The sequence below is a fragment of the Neophocaena asiaeorientalis genome, unplaced genomic scaffold (genome assembly GCF_003031525.2).
Source record: "Neophocaena asiaeorientalis asiaeorientalis breed wild unplaced genomic scaffold, Neophocaena_asiaeorientalis_V1.1 scaffold866, whole genome shotgun sequence".
Taxonomy (NCBI): Eukaryota; Metazoa; Chordata; class Mammalia; order Artiodactyla; family Phocoenidae; genus Neophocaena; species Neophocaena asiaeorientalis.
The window spans coordinates 353,406-374,062 of NW_020172694.1; the positions used below are offsets into that span (position 1 = coordinate 353,406).

Consider the following 20,657-nt stretch of genomic DNA (forward strand, 5'->3'; position numbering starts at 1 on the left):
ATATATATATATATGAATACCTGAATCACTTTGCTGTATAGCAGAAATTAATACAACATTGTAAATCAATTATACTTCAGTTAAAAAAAATTTCCTTTTTCTTTTTTCCATTTGCTAACCAAATTGTTCACACAATGTTTTTGGTTTTCATTTAATTAAATAATATGAAGGAACTTGGCTGGTTTGGAAAAAGAAATTTCTAGTTATATAGAATATAATTACTTTACAAGAAATGTAGGTAAGTAAAAATGTTTTGCCTCTTTTATATTGTACCTTTGGAATAAATTCTGCTTAAAGTTATTACCTATAGAGTAAATACTACACATCAGCGTTTTGATATAATCAGTCTTTCTTTGCATGCTTAGAAAGTAGACTTCACTTATGAAGACCTCTGTCATGTAAAAATTACTATAGCAATTTTAATGATAGTCACGTGAAACTTTTTTTTAAGATACGAGGAGGAAAGCTCATGATTACTTACACCCGCAAAAGTGATGCTGGCAAATACGTTTGTGTTGGTACCAACATGGTTGGGGAACGTGAGAGTGAAGTAGCAGAGCTAACTGTTTTAGGTAAGTGCAATTTTATCTGATCTGCTCATTGTAAAGCTTATCTCTTATTATTATTTAGTATCTTTATACAAGGGAGAAAGAAATTACCTTTTCTAGAAGGTAAACCAATATTTTGGGGGCTGGAAAAAAGACAGAAGAAATCAGTAAAGCAGCCTGAGATAAAGTAGCCAAGACATAGGAAGACAATTCGAAGGAAACACTACACCTCGGGAGGAGAAGTAGGGAACTCGGTGGAATAATTTTCTAAATAATATTTTAAACTATAAATCTGCTCTTACGGAACATCTAAAATGGCTTTTAGTTTGTTCATCTGTATTTTTTTTTTTTGAGATGACTTTTTCTAATTTTAGAGAGACCTTCATTTGTGAAGAGACCTAGTAACTTGGCAGTCACTGTGGATGACAGTGCAGAATTTAAATGTGAGGCCCGAGGCGACCCTGTGCCCACAGTACGATGGAGGAAAGATGATGGGGAACTGCCCAAATCCAGGTATGGATCAGAATTTAATGATGGGATTCATCCACTCGGAATTTCTACAGTTCTCATCAGACCACTTTTCACATATAAGCCATTAGAATGGTCTACTCTAGACTCCTTGATCTCCTTGGGCCAGACATAGTAATGGAGATAATTAGAATCAGAAGGTTGCCATGCTTTCTTTGAGAGTGTACAGATAACTGTAAGTTCATGATCCCAGCCTGCCCGGGGAACCCTTGGAAGATGTGACATTCCTTAAACAGCTTTCTCTTTGTCCAACCAGACTACAGTTAATACCAATGTCTTATATGGGAATAGGTAGGGAAGGGAGGTACAGCACTAAAGATGTAACTACAAACCAATTAAAAAGCAAACTCCCTTTTCCTTAGCTACAACATCACCAGGGAATGGTAGAAGAGGTCAGAGTTTCTTGATATCTATCAAATCCTTAAATTGGCTAGAAGCAGAGATACACTCGCAGCCTTAGGGAATGAGGTAATGAAGTGAAACTTTCAGGCACTGTCTTTAGGCTGTCTTCTCTAGTGTGTCCATTCATTCAGCAGACATACCTTGAGCCCCTGCTAGGTTTGGGGGTCACAGCAAGTGTTTAGGTATAGTTTCTGCTGTCAAGGAGCTCACCAAAGGAGTCATGTATGGATAGATACGGAGTAACGTAGCAAACCCTTTTGCTGCATAAAGGTAGACCCATGGGAGCAGAAAATCAGGAGAGAGTTCTCAAAGGAAAGTGACATAGAAGCAATGTCTTGAAAAATATGTATCAATTTGATAAGCAAGAAAGAGGAGAAGAGTATTCCAGGAAAAGAGACATCACAACATAGACACATATCTAAGACTGTTTTGAGTGGTGGAAATTTAGCATGGCGGCACACAGTGCATGTGGCAAGAAGTTATGGGAAACCAGGCTGGAGATAGTGAGGCCGGATTTACAGGACTTTGTATCGACTAAAGAATTCTGAATCGTACGGCATGCACATTGATAAGCCAAGAGGGATAACTATGAACAGAATTGGTTTTTAGAGGAAATAATTTTTTTAGCATTATGGATATCACATTAATGTGGCAAGGGGTTGGGGGGATGCCGTTGGCTGGGTCACCATTGTTGTTGTCCAGATAAGAGATGTGAATCGCCTGAACCGGGAGATGAGATGGAAATAGGCTAGGGGTCCATCATGGAGAGAAAGTTCTGAGACCCAATTGATGAATTGAATGATTTGTTATATATAGGGAGCTGGCGAAGGAAGATAGGTAGGTTGTGTTAGGAGAAGGAGTTGTTTTATGTGATAGGGTAAGAAAAAAATGTTTTATCTAACGTATTAAATATTAAGTGTCTCTGGAGGTATGATGTCTAATTATTAGTCAGGATTATGAATTTGGAGCTTAAGTGAAATAGGGGCAGCAAATATTTGTGTGGTTGATCAATATATAAGCTAGTGTAGATAGTATAACTCAGGGATATCATATAGAGTAAAAAGAGGACTGAGGTGAAATTTCAAGCGACACCCAACATTTAAGAAAAGGCAAGATGAGGCAAGGCAAGGGAGTTCCAGAATAAGACTCTCTGGGTTTAAATATTAACTCTGCCATTAAAATAGCTGAAGACCAAAGCCAAGCTACCTTACCTTCCTATGCCTCAATTTTCTCATCTGCCAAATGGAGATGAGCATAATACTTCATAAGGTGTTATGAGAATTTTAAAAGATAGAACCTACAAAATGCTTAAAGTCTGACATATAATAAAAATGTATTTAATGGTCACTTAAGTTTTAGTATGAGTACAGGAGCTTGAGGAAATAAACAAATAAGCGTCAACTTTGCCTAAAAATATTCTGTTAAAAAGTAGTTTTAATATTTTTGCCCACACAAGTATAAAAGAAGTGCTCTTTTCTATGCACATGCTTACTTAGAAGAATGCTGCATTATTTACCTTCTGCTTTAAATTCTCGAGAATGTTGGCTGTGATTTGATACCTAAATACATATTTGTAATGATGGATTCTTTCAAGTAGAAAGTCACTTAACTGTGCTTTCTTTTGTTATGTCACTAGATATGAAATCAGAGATGATCATACCTTGAAAATTCGGAAGGTGATGGCTGGTGACACGGGGTCATATACTTGTGTTGCGGAAAATATGGTTGGAAAAGCTGAAGCCTCCGCTACTCTGACTGTCCAAGGTAAGGTTTGGGGAACATTTTTTGTGGTTGATTAATTATATGAGATACAATGTTGATATTTGAGAATATTACATATTGGAGTAGTCTATATAAAATATAGACTTTAAATAGTGCTGTATATATATATACATTATTCCAAACATATTTAAAGGAAATTATTGTTTTGCCTATGGGAGCTCTATAAGTGTCTGTTACAGGAAATTGAACTAAGTTTTCTAAATTATGAGAGCATTTTCTCGGTCAAGTAGAGCAGGGGAGTGTGCTTTAATCTCTGGGTCTTCAAACACAGAGCTTTAATTAAATGACAGCTACTGCCGCGAAAACTTGATCTTTCAATGAAAATACGTCTACCATTTCTTCAGGTCATGCACTTTCAAGGGTCTGTACAGTTCAGAACAAAAAAGTGAAAAGATTCTGTTTCCTACTAGAATGTAAGATGCATCCATAGAGTAGGGACTTCTGCAGTCTTTTTCTGTGCACACCGTGCCTGTGACTTAACAGACATTCAATAAATATTTGTTGAGTGAATTAATTGCATTTGTACTTTGCTAATTTTGATGAAGATTTATTATTTGGTGTGATGTGAGCCAAAATGGGTGCCATATTCTTTGGCTACAAGTTTTTGAATGTCAAAGTCACATCTTAAACTGATATGCAGAAATGGTTCTGTCACCTCCTTTGTCTCCATAATTTCACATGTTTTTCATTCTCATTATCCCTTTTCCCCTTTTTCCATGATGTCATACTGATTATTTCTTACTATGTATCATCTGAGAACTTTCTCTCATGTTTTTCCTTTTTAGGGACAAATTGTTTATTGTGGAATTTGAGAGACAGTGACCTTTAAAGAGCATTTTGTTGGTGAAAAAAATTCCGTATTTTGACACGTATATAGAGTAAACAGGGATTTTGGCCATAAACCACTTAGCTTGTTTCTGAGTATGACATTAGCAACACTTGCTCTGTCATCTTTTCTGAGCACTGTCTCCTCTAAGGCTATTACGAAGAAAAAGGTGGCTTTTGAAGGAGAGCTTCTACTGTGGGTTTTCTACAAAAGAGCCTTGTGGGCATTTTACAGTAGAAAAAAGGAATAAAGAATATTTCCTTCCTGTCTCTAAAGCCATTATGGCCCCCTTTGGGGTTTTTAGCTCAACCTCATAAAAACAAAAGAAAAAAAAAAGAAAAGATCAAGAACAAACATTGAATTTCTAAGGCCTAGACTACTTCTCTTTAATCTGAGTTAGACTTGAACTCCACATAAGACTAAAACTGTAAGAAAAGAAAACCCCTTTACATTTAGAGAAAGCATAAATTTAAGAGATGTCAAGTTCAAGTTCAGAAGCCCTCCGGAGGGAGTGAAAGTAGCCCAGGATGAATCCAAGACATGAAAAGGTGTGTCTATCTCCAGGCAATTGTGACAGGGAGGTTGATTGTCTATTATATTAGTCAGAGAGATGATGCTTTTATAAATAATAGCCATTCTGCTGTGTCTACAGTAGACATTGAAATCAAAATAGAGTTTCTTCCTGCAATTTTATACTCAATTCCAAAGTTAATTCAGCCTTAAGTTTTCCGTATGGAATTCTTGCTCCTAAGCCTGGATTTCAGTGAAAACTGGGTACAAATGATCAAATCCAGAAACTACTTAAGGAATTTAGAAGTTCTTATTTCAACTGCATTGGGTTTTCTATAAACTTATGAAAGATCTGTGTATTGTTGAGAAGTTATTATTTTATTCAACTATTAAAATAAAATATGCATATTAACATCACTGTGAAAATACCTTTAACATGCTAGAATAATATACACAGTATGTCAAAGAAAGTAACATGATTCCCAACAGCAAAACTTAACTAAGAAAAAAAACAAAGGAAACTTTTCAAAGGAAACTTGAGAAGTTATGTATTTTTTTCCTTTGAGATTGAATATAGAAAAATATTAGTTACTACAAAGGAAACTAATCAGAAATGAATACATTTGATAGCAGGAAACAATTATTAGAAATTCAGTAGCATAGTTGGTTTTGATTTCTGTATTTCATTTGTGGTTCATTTTTGAGGCACTATTGGAGTCAGTATGGGCTTAAAAATAATCTTCCTTTTCCTCACTCCTCATGCAATAAATATTTAATTTTGAGAATTGATGTTGGACAACAGAACCCTGTGTTCCAGTAGCAGTTTGGGGAAAAAAACTTTCTTAAATAAGGGTGAGCGTTTGATTTTCACCCCCAGTACAGATATGATTAGTTCTAACATTTAAAAATTAACCCTCATTTGAGAATTACTTCCTTTTTTATGATATATATATATATTTTTGAAATCCTGATTCTGCTGTTTTAGAGACTCTGTCTGTATGTATTTCCTCAGGTATTGCATTCTCAACTCATGATTTCTTTGGTTTTAATACTTGTGTATTTTTCACAGTCCTTAGTATGGTACTGGGCATCTAGTAGGCATTTTATGTAATAAATACTTGTTACAATTTGAAATATGCATTTGAACTCCAACCTTCTGCTTGAGTGGTAGAGATATCACAGTACAGTACGTCACAGGGGAAATTCAAGCATTTCTGGTGACTTTGATCCTGAGTGCTAACAATAGGTTACTTTGGATCAGATCTGAAGAGATAATCATCTCTGATGGCTGCCTGGTGGTCTGTGTTTGAAAGGAACAGAGAAAAACCTGGGGCTGGACAGAGTTTCCTAAACTTGGATGAAGTTTGTTATCTGATGTTATCTGAACGTGTATATCTAAACTTATCTGAAGCTTGTTAAATATACAGATTATCAAGCATGCCCCTGGAGAACCTGATTTAGTAGATCTGGGTTAGAGCACAGAAATTTGTTTTTATTTTTGTTTTCAAGCAAGTTCATCAGTCTCTGGAATGAGGAGGTACCTGTTGAGCTAACAGAAAGAATAAAGGGCTTTAAAAAAAATTGCTCTAGGGCTTCCCTGGTGGCGCAGTGGTTGAGAGGCCGCCTGCCGATGCAGGGGACACGGATTCGCGCCCCGGTCCGGGAGGATCCCACATGCCGCGGAGCGGCTGGGCCCGTGAGCCATGGCCGCTGAGCCTGCGCGTCCGGAGCCTGTGCTCCGCAACGGGAGAGGCCACGACAGTGGGAGGCCCGCGTACCGAAAAAACAAAAAATTGCTCTAGAGTTTGCGAATTACCAGGGCTGGATGAAGTGTGTTACAGAGAATTGTGTAGCGAAGAGTATAGACACTGGAGTCAGACAAAATGTAGTTGAATCCTATTTCTGTCATTTACCAACTGTGTGGCCTAGAAAAGGTTGTTTAGATTACATGAGTCTCAGTTGCCCATGTGTAAAATGGGTACAGTAATACCAACCTCACAGCATTTTTATAAGGATTAAATTAAATTATATATATTTAAAGCTTAACATATTGTCTGTTACAGCGTGTTTTATAAATAAGGAGTGTTGTCATATAAGCGTTATTATTAGTGATAGCTTTATCACTTAATTTTAATAATTATTGGTTATTTCATAAGAAAAGTAGTAATGTTCAGATAATTCTAGACAGGTAGGTCTTCCTTTGCTATTGTAAATGAGAAACCTGAAGTAGTAATATAATCATGATAATTTATTATGTAACAAGTTATTAAAATTCTTCTCAAATATAAAGCATTACATTTTTATTAAAAAAACTTTATTGGCTTTTAAACTAAATGTGTTAAGTCTTGTTAGTGCCATCAAAACTAGTGCTGGATTTAATGTTGAGGTTTTGCAAAATAACTAGATAATTTAATGAAAATTACGACCACTTGGGAATAGAAATGATTCAAAAACCGATTACATTTTATGTGCAATGGAGTGTTATCGTTATGAAAAAACGTTCAGCAGAGACTCAGAGACTCTGCAGTAATTTGACCTATTGAAAAATAATTAATGTCCATTACACGACCAATAAAAAATGGTGAAGTAATGCTGTTTGGAATGATCACAACAGAGAAGTGTTTCTGTTTAGCTCCCAGTTAACCAGAAAATTCAGTTAACCTGAACTTGATATTCTGTCATTTTCTGGAATAATCAAAACTTTATTACCTATAAATGTAAACCATCAGTGTCGTTACATTTACGCCTGATGTTTGTCTGCCTCATTTTCCCTCCATGCTGTAATAATGTCTATGCACCTCCTCAAGAATTCTCTTTGTAAACCTGTAATACACAAACAAATTCAGGCATCTTTTTAAAGACATTTCATCTCAATTTTGATTGATTACGTTGTGATATTTGCATTTTAATGTCTCAATTCGACAAGTATTAGGATTGCTAGCTGTCACAGTAGGAATGAATTATCTTCTGAACTAGTGTTTCATATTGCATAATGGCCCCGTCGTTTAAGGAAAAAGATATATACTGTAGTATTTATAACCATTTTATAGGTTGTGACATACCTATAAAATGTAAAGTCTAAGTTGAACAAAATAGATGCAGTGAGGCACCCTGCCAGATTTTTTAAACGGTGTGCTGTTGAAACTGCTAAAATTTATGCCTCTGCTTGGTGCTCCGAGAATGGTTGCAGGTTTGTTTTACATTATTTTACTATCTTAATCTAAACCCATTAGGTCTTTATTAGATGCTTGCCAGGTGGGCCTTGAGGTTCTTCTTGTAATCACATGATAGCCAACATAAATTTTCCTGCTTGCTTTCATTTTTGAACCAATTCATAGTAATTTAAACAGTGGGTACTTTTTTTTTCTTTGTTGAAGGTAGCCTTTAAAGAAAAGCATGGTGGATGCAGCCTCAAAACACTTAAAAGAAAAATAAAGGCAGAAAAATAAGTTTATCATTCTATTAATAGCAAAACCTATAAAATTAGTAATTATTTATGATGACAATCATGTCTGTAGCTTTTTAAATAATTCCATTTATGAGGTGTGCTTTTCTGAAAGAAAGATAGAAGATAAAGCCACACAGAGTTTAAACTCCAAATTTCTCCCATTTCCAAGTTTGTCCTCCACCTCTGAAATTTCTTACAGTTCTTTGGTTCAGTGATACTCACTGCTTAAACAAGGCAAACTCGATGGTATTATTAATCTTTCCACTCTCTTTGCAACTTCACAGATAAAGCAGCTCTTATTACTGTCACAATTTCATTGACAAAGTAAATTTGTGACTCTATCACCAGAGTGATCGTGTTCCCATCGCTATGTCTGTCACAGGAAACCGAACTGAAAACAAACTTCCATGTACCAGCCATTTCCCAAGCAATCTCATTTTATCTGTGCTGACTTGAACCATTAAGAAAATCTAATCCCATTTTTGTCTGTCTTTCTTACAATAGGCACTAAAAGACATTTAGTCCTCCCATTTCCCTTTAGCCCTAAGTGCTGAGCCAGTTAGACACAGGAAACTGGACGTTTAGATCATACCCCACTGCACTCCTCCACAGGCCTCTCCCAGGGACCAGTTATTCTTTGAAGCTCAAAAAACAGTTGCTTTTCTGCCCTTTCAGCAACAGCTCTGTTAAAAGAAAAGGCAGATGCCAAACATCTCTAAACCAGGTGATGCTCTGTTACCAGACAATTGGGATTTCTGTGAAATCCCAGCTCTTTTCTCATAGGCGCTTATCCATTTTTCTTCCCTTGATGTGAAATTACTCCATTCTCTCAATTTCATCACCTATTTTTTTTTGTTTTTTTTTCTAGTTCTAAAATATGGTATCGTGAATGATGTTGATATCTCCTTAATGTATTCTTGGCATACAATAGGAATGTTCAAATGGATCATCAAAAAGACGTGCATTCTATTCTGTTCTGAAGAACTATTATTTTGTCTGATGCTTCCCATAAGTATTATGCCTACTCTGCAGTGAAGGAACAGAGCACTTTCCCGTTAGGATTGGTTAGCCACTGACAGCCTCTGGAAGGCTGAAACTTGAAGTCTGAGATTGATGTGAGACCGGAGAGACACAAGGCAGAAAAAAAAGACCAGTGCAGTCCTTTGGCTGACTTAACTGCTACTAATGGAATGTTTCCTAGAGCTTTTCTCCTTGCTGCTGGTGAACTGCATGCCAAAGAAAATAAGAAGAAAAAAAAAAAAGGAAAAGAAAAAAAAAAATGCTGAAATATCTTGGGCACTATAGTTTATAATTGACCCCTAGTTAATATCCCAATGAACTAGGAATTGATCAATAGTTATGATTTCCAGTAAAACAAGAAGCAACAGTCAGAGGTTTGGCTAAGCTTTTAAGATTCTCCTAACCCAGTGTGTGAGTATTAATTCACAGGAAATAGTAGTGATGCAGTGAAAACAGGAGCAGACGAGGCATAAGAAGCTGAATTCTTCCGTATTCTTCATTTCAGTTGATGGCAATGCAACCTGCAAATACACACTAGTAGGCAGCTTGGGTGCTGGTGGGGTCATGCTTTACTCTTCCATTTCTCGAATGTCAGTCACCTTAAAATCCTATTTATTTTGCCTTTTAAATATTTCTCAACTCTCAACACCTGTCTTATCTTCTTATCACTGCTTTATTATCTCTCGTGCAGTGAAACTTAACATCTAACCAGTTTCCTTGCCTCCATCTTGTCCCATAGAATCCATCCTTCATACAACAGGTACATTGACCTAAAATACGAATCGAATTGTATTAGTTCCATTCATGAAACATTGTCAGGCTTCCCATCTCTCCAGATAAGGTTCAAAGTGCTTAAATGCTGCTGTGCCTGGCTACTTAGTCCCCTCTTGCTACTCCCTTCAGGGTAGTAACACTGTATTGTTTACATATTTTTTCATGTAAATACCACCATGGAGCTTCCGTCTGGGCTTTTCTTTATGTTAGTCCTTTGGTCTAAAATGCTCTGCCCCCACTGACCCATCTTCTACTTGCTCATTACTCCTATCCTTGGATCCAGCTTAGGCAGGCATCTTGCAGGAAGCTTTGCAGGCAGTCCTTACCCCAGTGTCAGGTTAGGTATGCACATTCATGGACCCGTCGCATGCTGTTGCCACCCTTATTGCATTTCAATATCTGCCCCATTTGACTGTGAGTTCCTTACAGGCACACTTTATGTACTTCACCTTCTTAGTCTCGTTGCTTATTGCAGTCTTAGGAGCATCCTTGGTGCTCATGTAACATTTTCTGTCTGAGCGAATCAAGGGCTGCCCTGATATATACCAGCTGTGGTATCCTGGGCAAGTCACTTAACTTCTCTGAGTTTTAGTATACTCATCTGTTGAAAAAAATGAATGTACGTGGACTATAAACGTCAAAGATGATAGAAAAGTTTTAAAAGGATAATTCACAAAGTATATTCTCATAAAAGTGGTTTGTGGATTATGAAATGCTTATGCAAAATATGGTTGTTATGATTATTTTTCTCATCTCTTCTTTCAAAACAACTAAAAACCCATTAGAGTCTCAGTAATATTTACTTTGACCATAGAGATTTGAAATTTTTAGTTGCTGATTAATGTAGAATTTGGTAATTGTTTTGCTTTTCTGCAATTATAATTTTCTGTGATTCCTTGATATTGAGGTCTGTCAAAATTAGCCCTCAGGGGCTTCCCTGGTGGCGCAGTGGTTGAGAGTCCACCTGCCGATGCAGGGGACACGGGTTCGTGCCCCAGTCCGGGAAGATCCCACATGCCACGGAGCGGCTGGGCCCGTGAGCCATGGCCGCTGAGCCTGCGCGTCCGGAGCCTGTGCTCCGCAGCAGGAGAGGCCACAACAGTGAGAGGCCACAACAGTGAGAGGCCGGCGTACCGAAAAAAAAAAAAAAAAATCAGTCCTCAATATTTTTTTTTTGCTGCTGCTTTAGGAAATGTTCTGTAGGATAGAACTAACAGTCTTTTCTGATAGACACACATGGATTCAAAAACTGAATGTACAAGATGTTAAATCTCTGATTCTCAGTTTTCTCCTCCGTAAAGGGGAGTAAATATGTCTCCCTCATAGGATTTTGTGGAGATTAAATGAGCTAGTAAATATGAAATGCTTAGCACATTGTGTGAAGCATTTAAATGCTCAGCAAAAGGAGAAGCAATAAAGGTGATATGAAGAAGGCAGAAGAAGAGAAGGAGTCATTTCAGTCATGTGTCTTTATATGTGTATATATCAGGACTTTATGTAGCTTTAGTGCTCTTAGCTGCTTATCACTGGCTGTATAAAAAGATTAAAGTCTGAGTCATGTATGCATCTCCCATTATACTTTATATAGACACACAATAAATGCTTTTCAATAAACAATGACTATCAAGGTTTCTGTAATTGTGGTTTAAAAAAATGTCAATTTTTATTCTAATTGCTTCAAGAAACAGAAAAAAAGTTAGGTATAACACAAAAAAATCTACATTAGGTAAAAATACTTTTTTGTCTTTATTAATTGTGTGTATTTGATATGCATTTGAGACCAAAATAGTTTTTTTATTAAACAGATCCATAATTAACATGATTCCCTTTGATCTGTAAACATAATTATTATCCCCCCTTATACGTTCAATGCTGCTAAATTTCCTGATAAAATGAATAATATTGAATCCCTTCACTGCACCTTCCATAAATATAATCCATATACTGGACCAGTTGAAACTAGAGATAAAAATAATGTGGATAGATTGTCCCCAGTAATAACTTCCATATAATTTAAAACTTTAATAGTCTTGAAAATTAATCAGAAGGCATAGTCCATTAAAAGAAATGTGCATTTGTGCATTGAACATTTTCTAAGATGTGAAATGGCAACTTTGAAGTTTACCAAACCACATGTTAATTTCTGCAACAGAACACTGCAACATGTCATGTGCATGGCTTTTTTTTTTTTTATGGACCACTATATAATTATTTCAGAATGTAGAATTAAAATTTAAGTGAAAATTAAGCAATGTAGCTTACTGTGGATTTTATTGCCGGTAGTGAGGGATAAACTTTAATAAACTTGCATTCAAAAACAAACTCTGGGGGAAAGAAAGCCTGTTTTGTAAATTTGTAATTCCCGTAAACAGGCTTCACCAGGCTAAAGCTTTCTATCAGCATATGAGATCTGATAGAGGGTAAGAGTCATCTGACTTTTTAGAGCTGGTATAATATCTAGACAGAAAAGAAGTAATGAGAGAAAAAACTGGACCCTTCAGTTCTGAATTTCCTTTCTTTGATGTAGACTTCATTTAAATCATTTGTTGGAACAGTGTGCTTAAATTGCTGATTTCAGAAAAGCTGGCAGTATAATAGTACATTGTTTCTGACCAATAACATGGTTATTTGAGTCAAAGCCAAAACTAATAGTGTCAGGTGGCCCTTTTGCAGGTTCAAGTCAGGTTTACTATAATCCAAGTTTTAGTTAAGAACTGTGAATTCACTATTATGAAATGGTAAATAAAGTGTTTCAGATTTAAAAAAAAAGGACTGTGAGTTCAACGTTTTGATGAAACGCATATTCCAAGGCCCCCAAAGCTTTACTGGATGACTTTAAGAACCTTGATATGTGTGTGAACATGTCTGCCACACTCTGACAAGATATGGCAGACTGGTTCTTTGGGGAATGATTCTTCATCACACATGGCAGCAATCCACAAAGGCCCAGTAAAGTCAGCGGTACTAGAGTAAACAGTGCTTCAGGGATTGGGATACACACACACACACACACACACACACACGCACACACAGTGTCATATGTAAATTTACCACGTCCTATATGTATGTATTGCTACACTCAATGTTGAACTCGAGTCTTATTCAGAATGCCTCCCTTATAGGATTTGTTGTGGGTTTTGTGTTTTTGTTGTTGCTTGTTTTGTAGTTAAAATAATGATTTTAAAAATTTAACTGAAGATTTGAGGAGCTAATGAGAATAAAAAAAAAAAGATTAGTTATTATAGAAAGAAAACCCAAAAGACAATGTATGATTGAAGACTTTTAAAGAGTCAGTATTGCCAGCTGAGCTCTTTGTGAACAGGCTGAAAGTCAAGTGCTATCATTCAAGAGGTTTAATGAAGCCCCACTACAGAATTTAACAAGAGAATGATTTGTGAGAATGGCTTCCTCTCCTAACTGTTCTGATCCAGTGGCATAAATAGGATGCCGAGCTCCACTCCTGCTGGGTTTTTTTTATGCTATTTGATTTGATTGAGACCCAGCAGCATTATGGCCTATGATTCTTTTCCTTTTTTTTTTTTTTTTTTTTTTTTTTTTTTTTTTTTTTTTTTGTAGAAAGGATAAAGTAAAGAACTTCTTGTATTCTTATAGCCTTTCAGAAATAGTCATTTTAACCCTAATGACTGTTGAAGATGTGACATTCTCTTAGATTTCTTTCACTTACTCATGAAGGTTTTGGGTTGCTTTTAGTTATTTCAAACAAACTGATAAAATCTTAAAAATTAATCAAAAGAAAAAGCAATTCTCCACCTAGCCTTCCTACAGAGAACTTGAAACACTCTCTTAATGTTTTCTGCCAAGCAAGTATTTGAGGAAATAAGAAGAGCAGTCAGGTACAAGAAATAATTGATACATAAGATGATTCTGTGACAAATAATGACACAATACCACACTAGTAAATAGCACATCATGGGTCTTCCGTTATGTTCTGAGCTTTACTGTGATTTATTCATCTACATAACAGTGGACAAGTTTCTCTCGTTGCTCAGTTACATAGATGTATAACTTAGCAACTGTCTTTAGCAACCTACATTATGAACTAATGACATCATCCTGGAAATATGTAACCGAGTTGTGTGGATCTACACAATCTGCATTACTCAGCCTGAGAATGAAATTTGAATGAAATAAATTAGATTTTTGCTCTAGTCATTAATGGGTAGCTCATTTTAAAACATTAGATTCATTACTGACGATCTCACATAACTTTAAGAATTGGAATTATTTTGTGATATTCTGTATAATTTAATGTAAAAGAATTAATTCTAAGTTAATTTACATTGATGTATCCTATTTTGTCCAGAATTATTAGGACATAAAGTGATTGAGGTAAGTCATTGTTTAAGAGAGAATAATCATAAAGAGAATAATTTTAGACTAATTGACATCAAGGACACCCTTTTCTTATGATGAACCCTGGGTGAATTAAATATGCAAGATAATTGAAAAATGGTCTTTTTATGCATCCATATGTATCAGATTTTATTATTTGCTTGCTATCGTTTTAAATATTTTATAGGTATACACAGAATTGAAAATTATACTGAACAGTATTCATCCTTATAGATTCACAAATCATTTCAGTATATTCCAAACATTAGGGTCATCATTAGAACAGTTATACCAGCAGCAGCTGGTGTCCTTTGAGCCTTATTTCAATAATTTCAAAATATAATATGCTTTTTATTTCATTTTTTAAAAGATTCTGTATAAATTGGAAGTTACTACCTTTTAATATCATACCTACAGTTTGCAAAACTGATTAAAATACCACGAGCACTTTAATTTGCTTTCAAACTGTTATTCTCAGGACTTGATAAATAATGTGCCAGTATAAACACACCTGTAGAAAATACTAAAATAAGTATAAGACAAAATGTAGCTGAGTAATTGCTTTAAAACAGAATTATGAGAGTAGGAAAATCCATAAATGGTTGTTAAGGTTAGCTTTAGCTGTAGGACATTTATTTTGTGTGGTCAGTGTTATTAGGAGAAAATTTAGAGCATTGCACAACTAAAACTGATAGAAACGACCATTTTACAAAGGTGCTTTTAAAAAGTTAACATTGTGGATGGTAGAATAGTCATTTCAAACAGTGTTCTTTTTAGGTCATTAGTAAAGAGATGAGGTGTGCTCTTGTGTTTTTCCTTAGGTTTTTTATCCCCCCCAAGTGTACTAAATGACTCAACATAATTGATGATCAGTAATTTTGGCCTGATTTAGGCTTCTTGGAAATAATGGTAAATTACATAATTCCTGTGCTGGATTGTTGAGATTATGAATGTTAGACATGGATGGGGGCTCTGTTTTACCGATGAAAAACCTGAGGTCAGAGATGTCTTTATAATGTATAGCAAACTGTGAACATATACATTTGATACCTGACTGCATGCATTTGACATTTACGGTAGTTGTCCTAAAAGGTTGCATCATATCATCTTTCCGAGATGGAATTGGCTGTTTGGACATTGTTGTTTTTTTTTTTTTTAATGAGAAAATAAAATATAGCATGAGTCATTTCATCCCCTAAAACCTTTTTATATGTTTGAAACATGCCCATATGTGAAGCAGATTATGTACCCATGTTAATTTAATATATTAATACATATTGTGCATTTAAATATCTTTTTTGTTAAGGTATAATTGACATATAACATTATATTCGTTTCAGGTGTACAGTATAATGATTCTATATTTATATATACTGCAAAGTGACCAGTGCAGTAAGTCAAGTTAATATCCATCACCATATACAAAGTTAGAAAATTTTTTCTTGTGATGAGAACTTCTAAGATTTACTCTCTTAGCCACTTTCAAGAATGCAGTAGAGTATTACTAACTATATTCCCTATGCTGTACACTAGATCCTCATGACTTACTTATTTTATAACTTGAAATATATAACTTTGACCCCCTTCATCCATTCCGTCTACTCCTCACCCTCACCTTAGGCAATCACCAACCTGTTCTCTGTCTCTATGGACTTGTTTTTTTTATTTTAAATTCCACATGTAAGTGAGATCATTTGGTATTTTTCTTTCTCTGTCTGACTTACTTCACTTAGCATAATACCCTCCATGTCCATCCATGTTGTCTCAAATGACAGGATTTCCTTCTTTTTATGGCTGAGTAATATTCCATTGCGTGTGTGTGTGTGTGTGTGTGTGTGTGTGTGTGTATGTGTGTGTGTGTATTCATTTAGTTAGTTAGTTTACATTTCTTTATCCATTCATCTAGTGATGGGCATTTCGATTTTTTCTATATCTTGGCTATTGTAAATAATGCTGCAGTGAACATGGGGTATGTATATGTTTTTGAATTTGTGTTTTTGTTTTCTTTGGATGCATACCCTAGAGTGGGATTGCTAGATCATATGGTAGTTCTATTTTTAATTTTTTGAGCCACCTCCATATTGTTTTCCACAGTGACTGCACTCATTTACATTCTCACCAACAGTGCACAAGGGTTTGCTTTTCTCAACATCCTTGCCAACATTCTCATTTCTTGTCTTTTTAATAATTATCCATTCTAAGAGGTGTGAGGTGATGTTGTGGTTTTGATTTGCATTTCCCTCATGGTTAGTGATGTTGAGCATCTTTTCATGTGCCTATTGGCCATCTATATATCTTCTTTGGAAAAATGTCTATTCAGATTCTCTACCCATTTTTCTAATCAGATTATTTGGTATTTTGCTATTGAGTTGAATGAGTTTTTAATATATTTTGGATATTAACCCCTTATCAGAAATATAATTTGCAATTATTTTCTCCCATTCAGTAGGTTGCCTTTTCATTTTGTTGATGATTAACTTTGTAAATAATTTCTTATTGAAAATTATTTTGCTTAGGTCATGGAGCCAAAAGATTTCAGAACCAAATTTACATTAGAATAAGATTTAACACTTTTTAAAAATTTTCAAACAAACAAGTCATGCAAGGTAGTAAAAATAGCAAGGATTTAAAGAGCTGAACAGACCTGAGCTCCAGTCTGCCATGTCTTACCTGATGTGTGACCTTAAGAAAATTACTTAATTTTCACATTTCTCCCTTTGCAAAACTGGCATATTGAACTCTTTTCTACAGAGTTGCTGAGAAGGTTTCTAGTGTATGATCTGACACATAGTTAGCTAACATTGATGGCTCTTTACTAAACTGAGATGTAGAAAGGTTATGTGATTTATGCAGGATAGATCTGATTAATTTTGCAGAGAATCTTGATCCAAAATTGTTTAATTTTATCATTATTGAATAATTTTATCATTATGCCATCATGTACCTTAACGCTGACCCTCCATGAATTATGCCATTTGAAGGTAAGGGTTCCAGATTTTCAACTAAACAAATTCTTGAGCACCTTCTATATATAAAACAATATGCTAAGTAAGCACTGTGAAGGATTCACAGATTATGAGACATGGAGCCTGCCTTCATGGAGCTTATTACAGCCTATTGATAAAGAGAGATATACATAGATGTCTACAGCATCAGCAGTATATGAAAAGTAGATTTGAACAGATAGGCCAGGGAGGAAGAAAGTGCTTTCAACTGGGCGATGGGGACATTATTGTCATTTGTTCATTCTTTCAACAGATATTTACAATGTGAATAATGTCCTCAACTTGATAAGTTCTAGAGAAATGATGGCAAACAAAATGGTTAAATACTTGCCCACGTGGAGCTTATAGGCTAGTTTAAGAGACAGACATTTATAGAATAATCACAAATGTATAATTTAAAACTACAGTAAGTGCTCAAGGAGAAAAGTTGAGGTTGCTGTGAGAACATATAGCATTCCGATAAAATTTAATATCAAATTTAGAGGAAGCTCCTTGAAGAGGTATTTTTTTTTTGAGCTGAGTGCTAGGGTGAGTAGGAATTAAAAGGGGAGGATCCCAGGGCACAGCATAAACAGAACCGGAAGTAAGATGGAGCAACATGTACTCGAGGATGAGAAGAAAATCTGTGGGGCTAAGATAGGGCGCTGGAGGAAGGGAAGGGATATGAGAAGACACCAAAGAGTTACATAACGAGGCCATGTTTGAGATTTTGCTCTCTATTTTAAGAGCAATGGGACCATATTGAAGGGTTTTAAGCAAAAATGTACTATAATCAGATTAGTTTATTTTTAATCATTGTGGCTGAATTGTGAGGTTGGAATGGAAAAAAGCAAGACATTAGTTCGGGTGAATGCTGGTGGATAACTTGTCCAAGGTGGTGGCAATAGAGATAGAAAGAGGTGGATGGAATGGAGAAAGAGTTATGAAATAAAAGCTGTGGAATTTGGTAATGAATTGTGTATCTCTTGGAAGAAGGAGAAGAAAGATCTAGGTTTCTGGCTTTCTAAGTTGACTTCAGGAGTATTATCACCAAAATTATGATCCTGAGATCCTACGTCTGGTGGCATACACATTATCATAGATTGCTGGACAGCTGCATTTCAATCTCAGACTCTTTAGCAGGCAAATAACTAAGTTGCACCATTTCATAACTGCTTTTGGGGACAGTGGGGACATTTGTAGAAGCAGAAGGAAAAGAAGAATATTAACTTTTTCTGAGTACCTGTAATATGTCAGGCATAGTGCAAGGTATTTTGTGCAGATAGCAAGATTTCTCAGTCCTGGCACTATTGACATTTTGGGTTGGATCATGCTTTGCTGTGGGAAGCTGTCTTGTGCGTTGTAGGATGTTTATCAGCATCCCTGACCTCTGCCTAGTAGATGCCGGAAACACCCCCCCTTCAGGTGTGACAATCAGAATTGTCTCCAGAACCACTGATCTAAAGAATAGAGTGAGATATTTGAGTGGAGGGGAAAAGTTCATGGTATTTTATGTATCCATTAAATATATTCTAAAAATGTTCCTCTTAATCACTCTATTTTTATGTCTGAAAAGTTGAAAGATGTAATGACAGGCTTTTATGTTAAACGCAATCTTTTCCCTAAAAAGAAATCATACCGAGTATTAAAATATCTTGAGGGTTTTTAATTGTTAGAGATATTATCATTCATGAGTATCTATGCATAAAATTTCTCTGGTGTAACAGTGACTGGGATTTGTCAGTTCAAATGTAGATACTTCACTCCTTAAAAATTTGAGTGTTCCTCTGTTTTAATAAAAATGTGTTTCTTCTCAAAAAAATCTTGTAACTCATTACTTTACTCCATTCATATTCTTCTGGAATGTGGTATTTACAATTCTAGTCTGTCAGATTTGTTAATTGAGCCCTGCTTTTCAAAAAGCACTGTGTATGAGAATGAAAAACATCACATCAATTTAGGGATTCACTGCAATTTAGCTACTAATAATGAAAATGAATATCTATGAATTAGCAGAAGAATTCCGTAGTCAGGGTGATTTCATCTGTAGCCCATTTAAGAAAGGTGCTGTTCTCTGATATTTGCTAGTAAGATTGGTCCTACTGTTTGTAAATTTGCTTAACTATGAAATATTCTATAGGGCCATTCTAAGAGCTTAGAATACTTAAATTATTTTAGACCCAAATACTGTGAACTCTTCTGTCATTACAGTACAAATAATTGTATAGCCCATTGCTAATAGTGAAGAATCTCAGGACTTTAATTTGTAAGGATAAACTCCAATATTTTTGCCACTATGCTTCAAACATTGAGATTTCAATGTGGAAATACCAAAATTGTAATTTTAATGTTGTGCTAATCATGCAAATATTTTACTTTCTTGGAATTTTCTATCTCCTGGATTTATCATATGAGCTATGTGTACAAAGTACTTCATCAACTTTAGGTAATATTAACTGAAAAGAATATTTTCCAGGACATTTTCTACTAGAGTATACATTTGGGTATGCATAATCTGAAGGAAAAATATTGGAAGCAGAGGGGTATATCTGTTGTCTTGCTTTACCTCTGAACTTCCAGAGTCTTAAAATCATAGCGTAGAAAGCACTTTAAGAGTCAGCTACTCTATTTCTTTACCAGACAGCGTTATATAGCTAAACTGTTGTGGCCAAATGGAAACAAATCCCATTTTTAAAGACCTCTAGAGACATCACAGTTGGCAACCAATTCATGGTTCAGTGACCTTTACTGTTAACTGCTTCTTTTCTATACTTTTCCTAAGCCGTTCGTGCTATTATTTAGGCCCATTATCTACTTTTCTTCTGGCCTAAGTAGTTATTAAGATTGGCTGGTCCCTGTATTTATTAGACATAATCTGAAGACTTCTTAAGTATCTGTCCAGCTAACTTATTTTCTCAGACCAAAAAAAAGCCTCTTCCTCCAGCTTCTGTATAATTTTTTCAAACATGTATCATCTTTCTGACTCATGTCTCCTGAATATGACAAGGAGATAGAAGAAACGAGTTTTTCTTTCTCCTTTCCTCCCTCCCTCCCTTCTTTCCTTCTTTGCTTCCTTATTTTCATTTTTGTTTCTTTTCTCTCTTAGCTTCTTCTCATTTATACCTAGAAATTATTGTCTGAACAATGTACATTCTTAGAATAAGATTTCAAACTAATTAGATAGTCTGAAGCCCTTTGATGGCACATTCAGATGAGGAAGAAAATCTCTTATTCTAAGTGTGTGTATGTGTGTGCGTGTGAGAGAGAGAGACGAGAGAGACGGAGAGAGACAGAGAGAGAGCAAGAGGCTAAATTCTCCCAAACTTTTTGAACAGTTCTTTTTCTAAAAACTGTTAGTCAAGTGTATAATGTTTGTATATCTCCAAATATTTGGAAGAAAGCTATTCTTTTTTTTTTAGACTCAAAAGAGAACCAGAGTTTTATAAAATTATATAATTAACGTGTATTATATATATGTATTT

The 20,657-nt window shown here is 35.4% G+C and overlaps 1 protein-coding gene across 1 annotated transcript in view; it reads left to right on the forward strand.

Moving 5' to 3' along the window:
* Positions 1–20,657, forward strand: part of ROBO1 (roundabout guidance receptor 1) — a 391,570-nt gene that overhangs the window by 273,371 nt on the left and 97,542 nt on the right. The window contains exons 4-6 of the mRNA XM_024740150.1: positions 452–572; positions 923–1,061; positions 3,115–3,242. Of these exons, the coding sequence (XP_024595918.1) occupies positions 452–572; positions 923–1,061; positions 3,115–3,242 (388 nt within the window). The remainder of the gene's footprint in view (positions 1–451; positions 573–922; positions 1,062–3,114; positions 3,243–20,657) is intronic.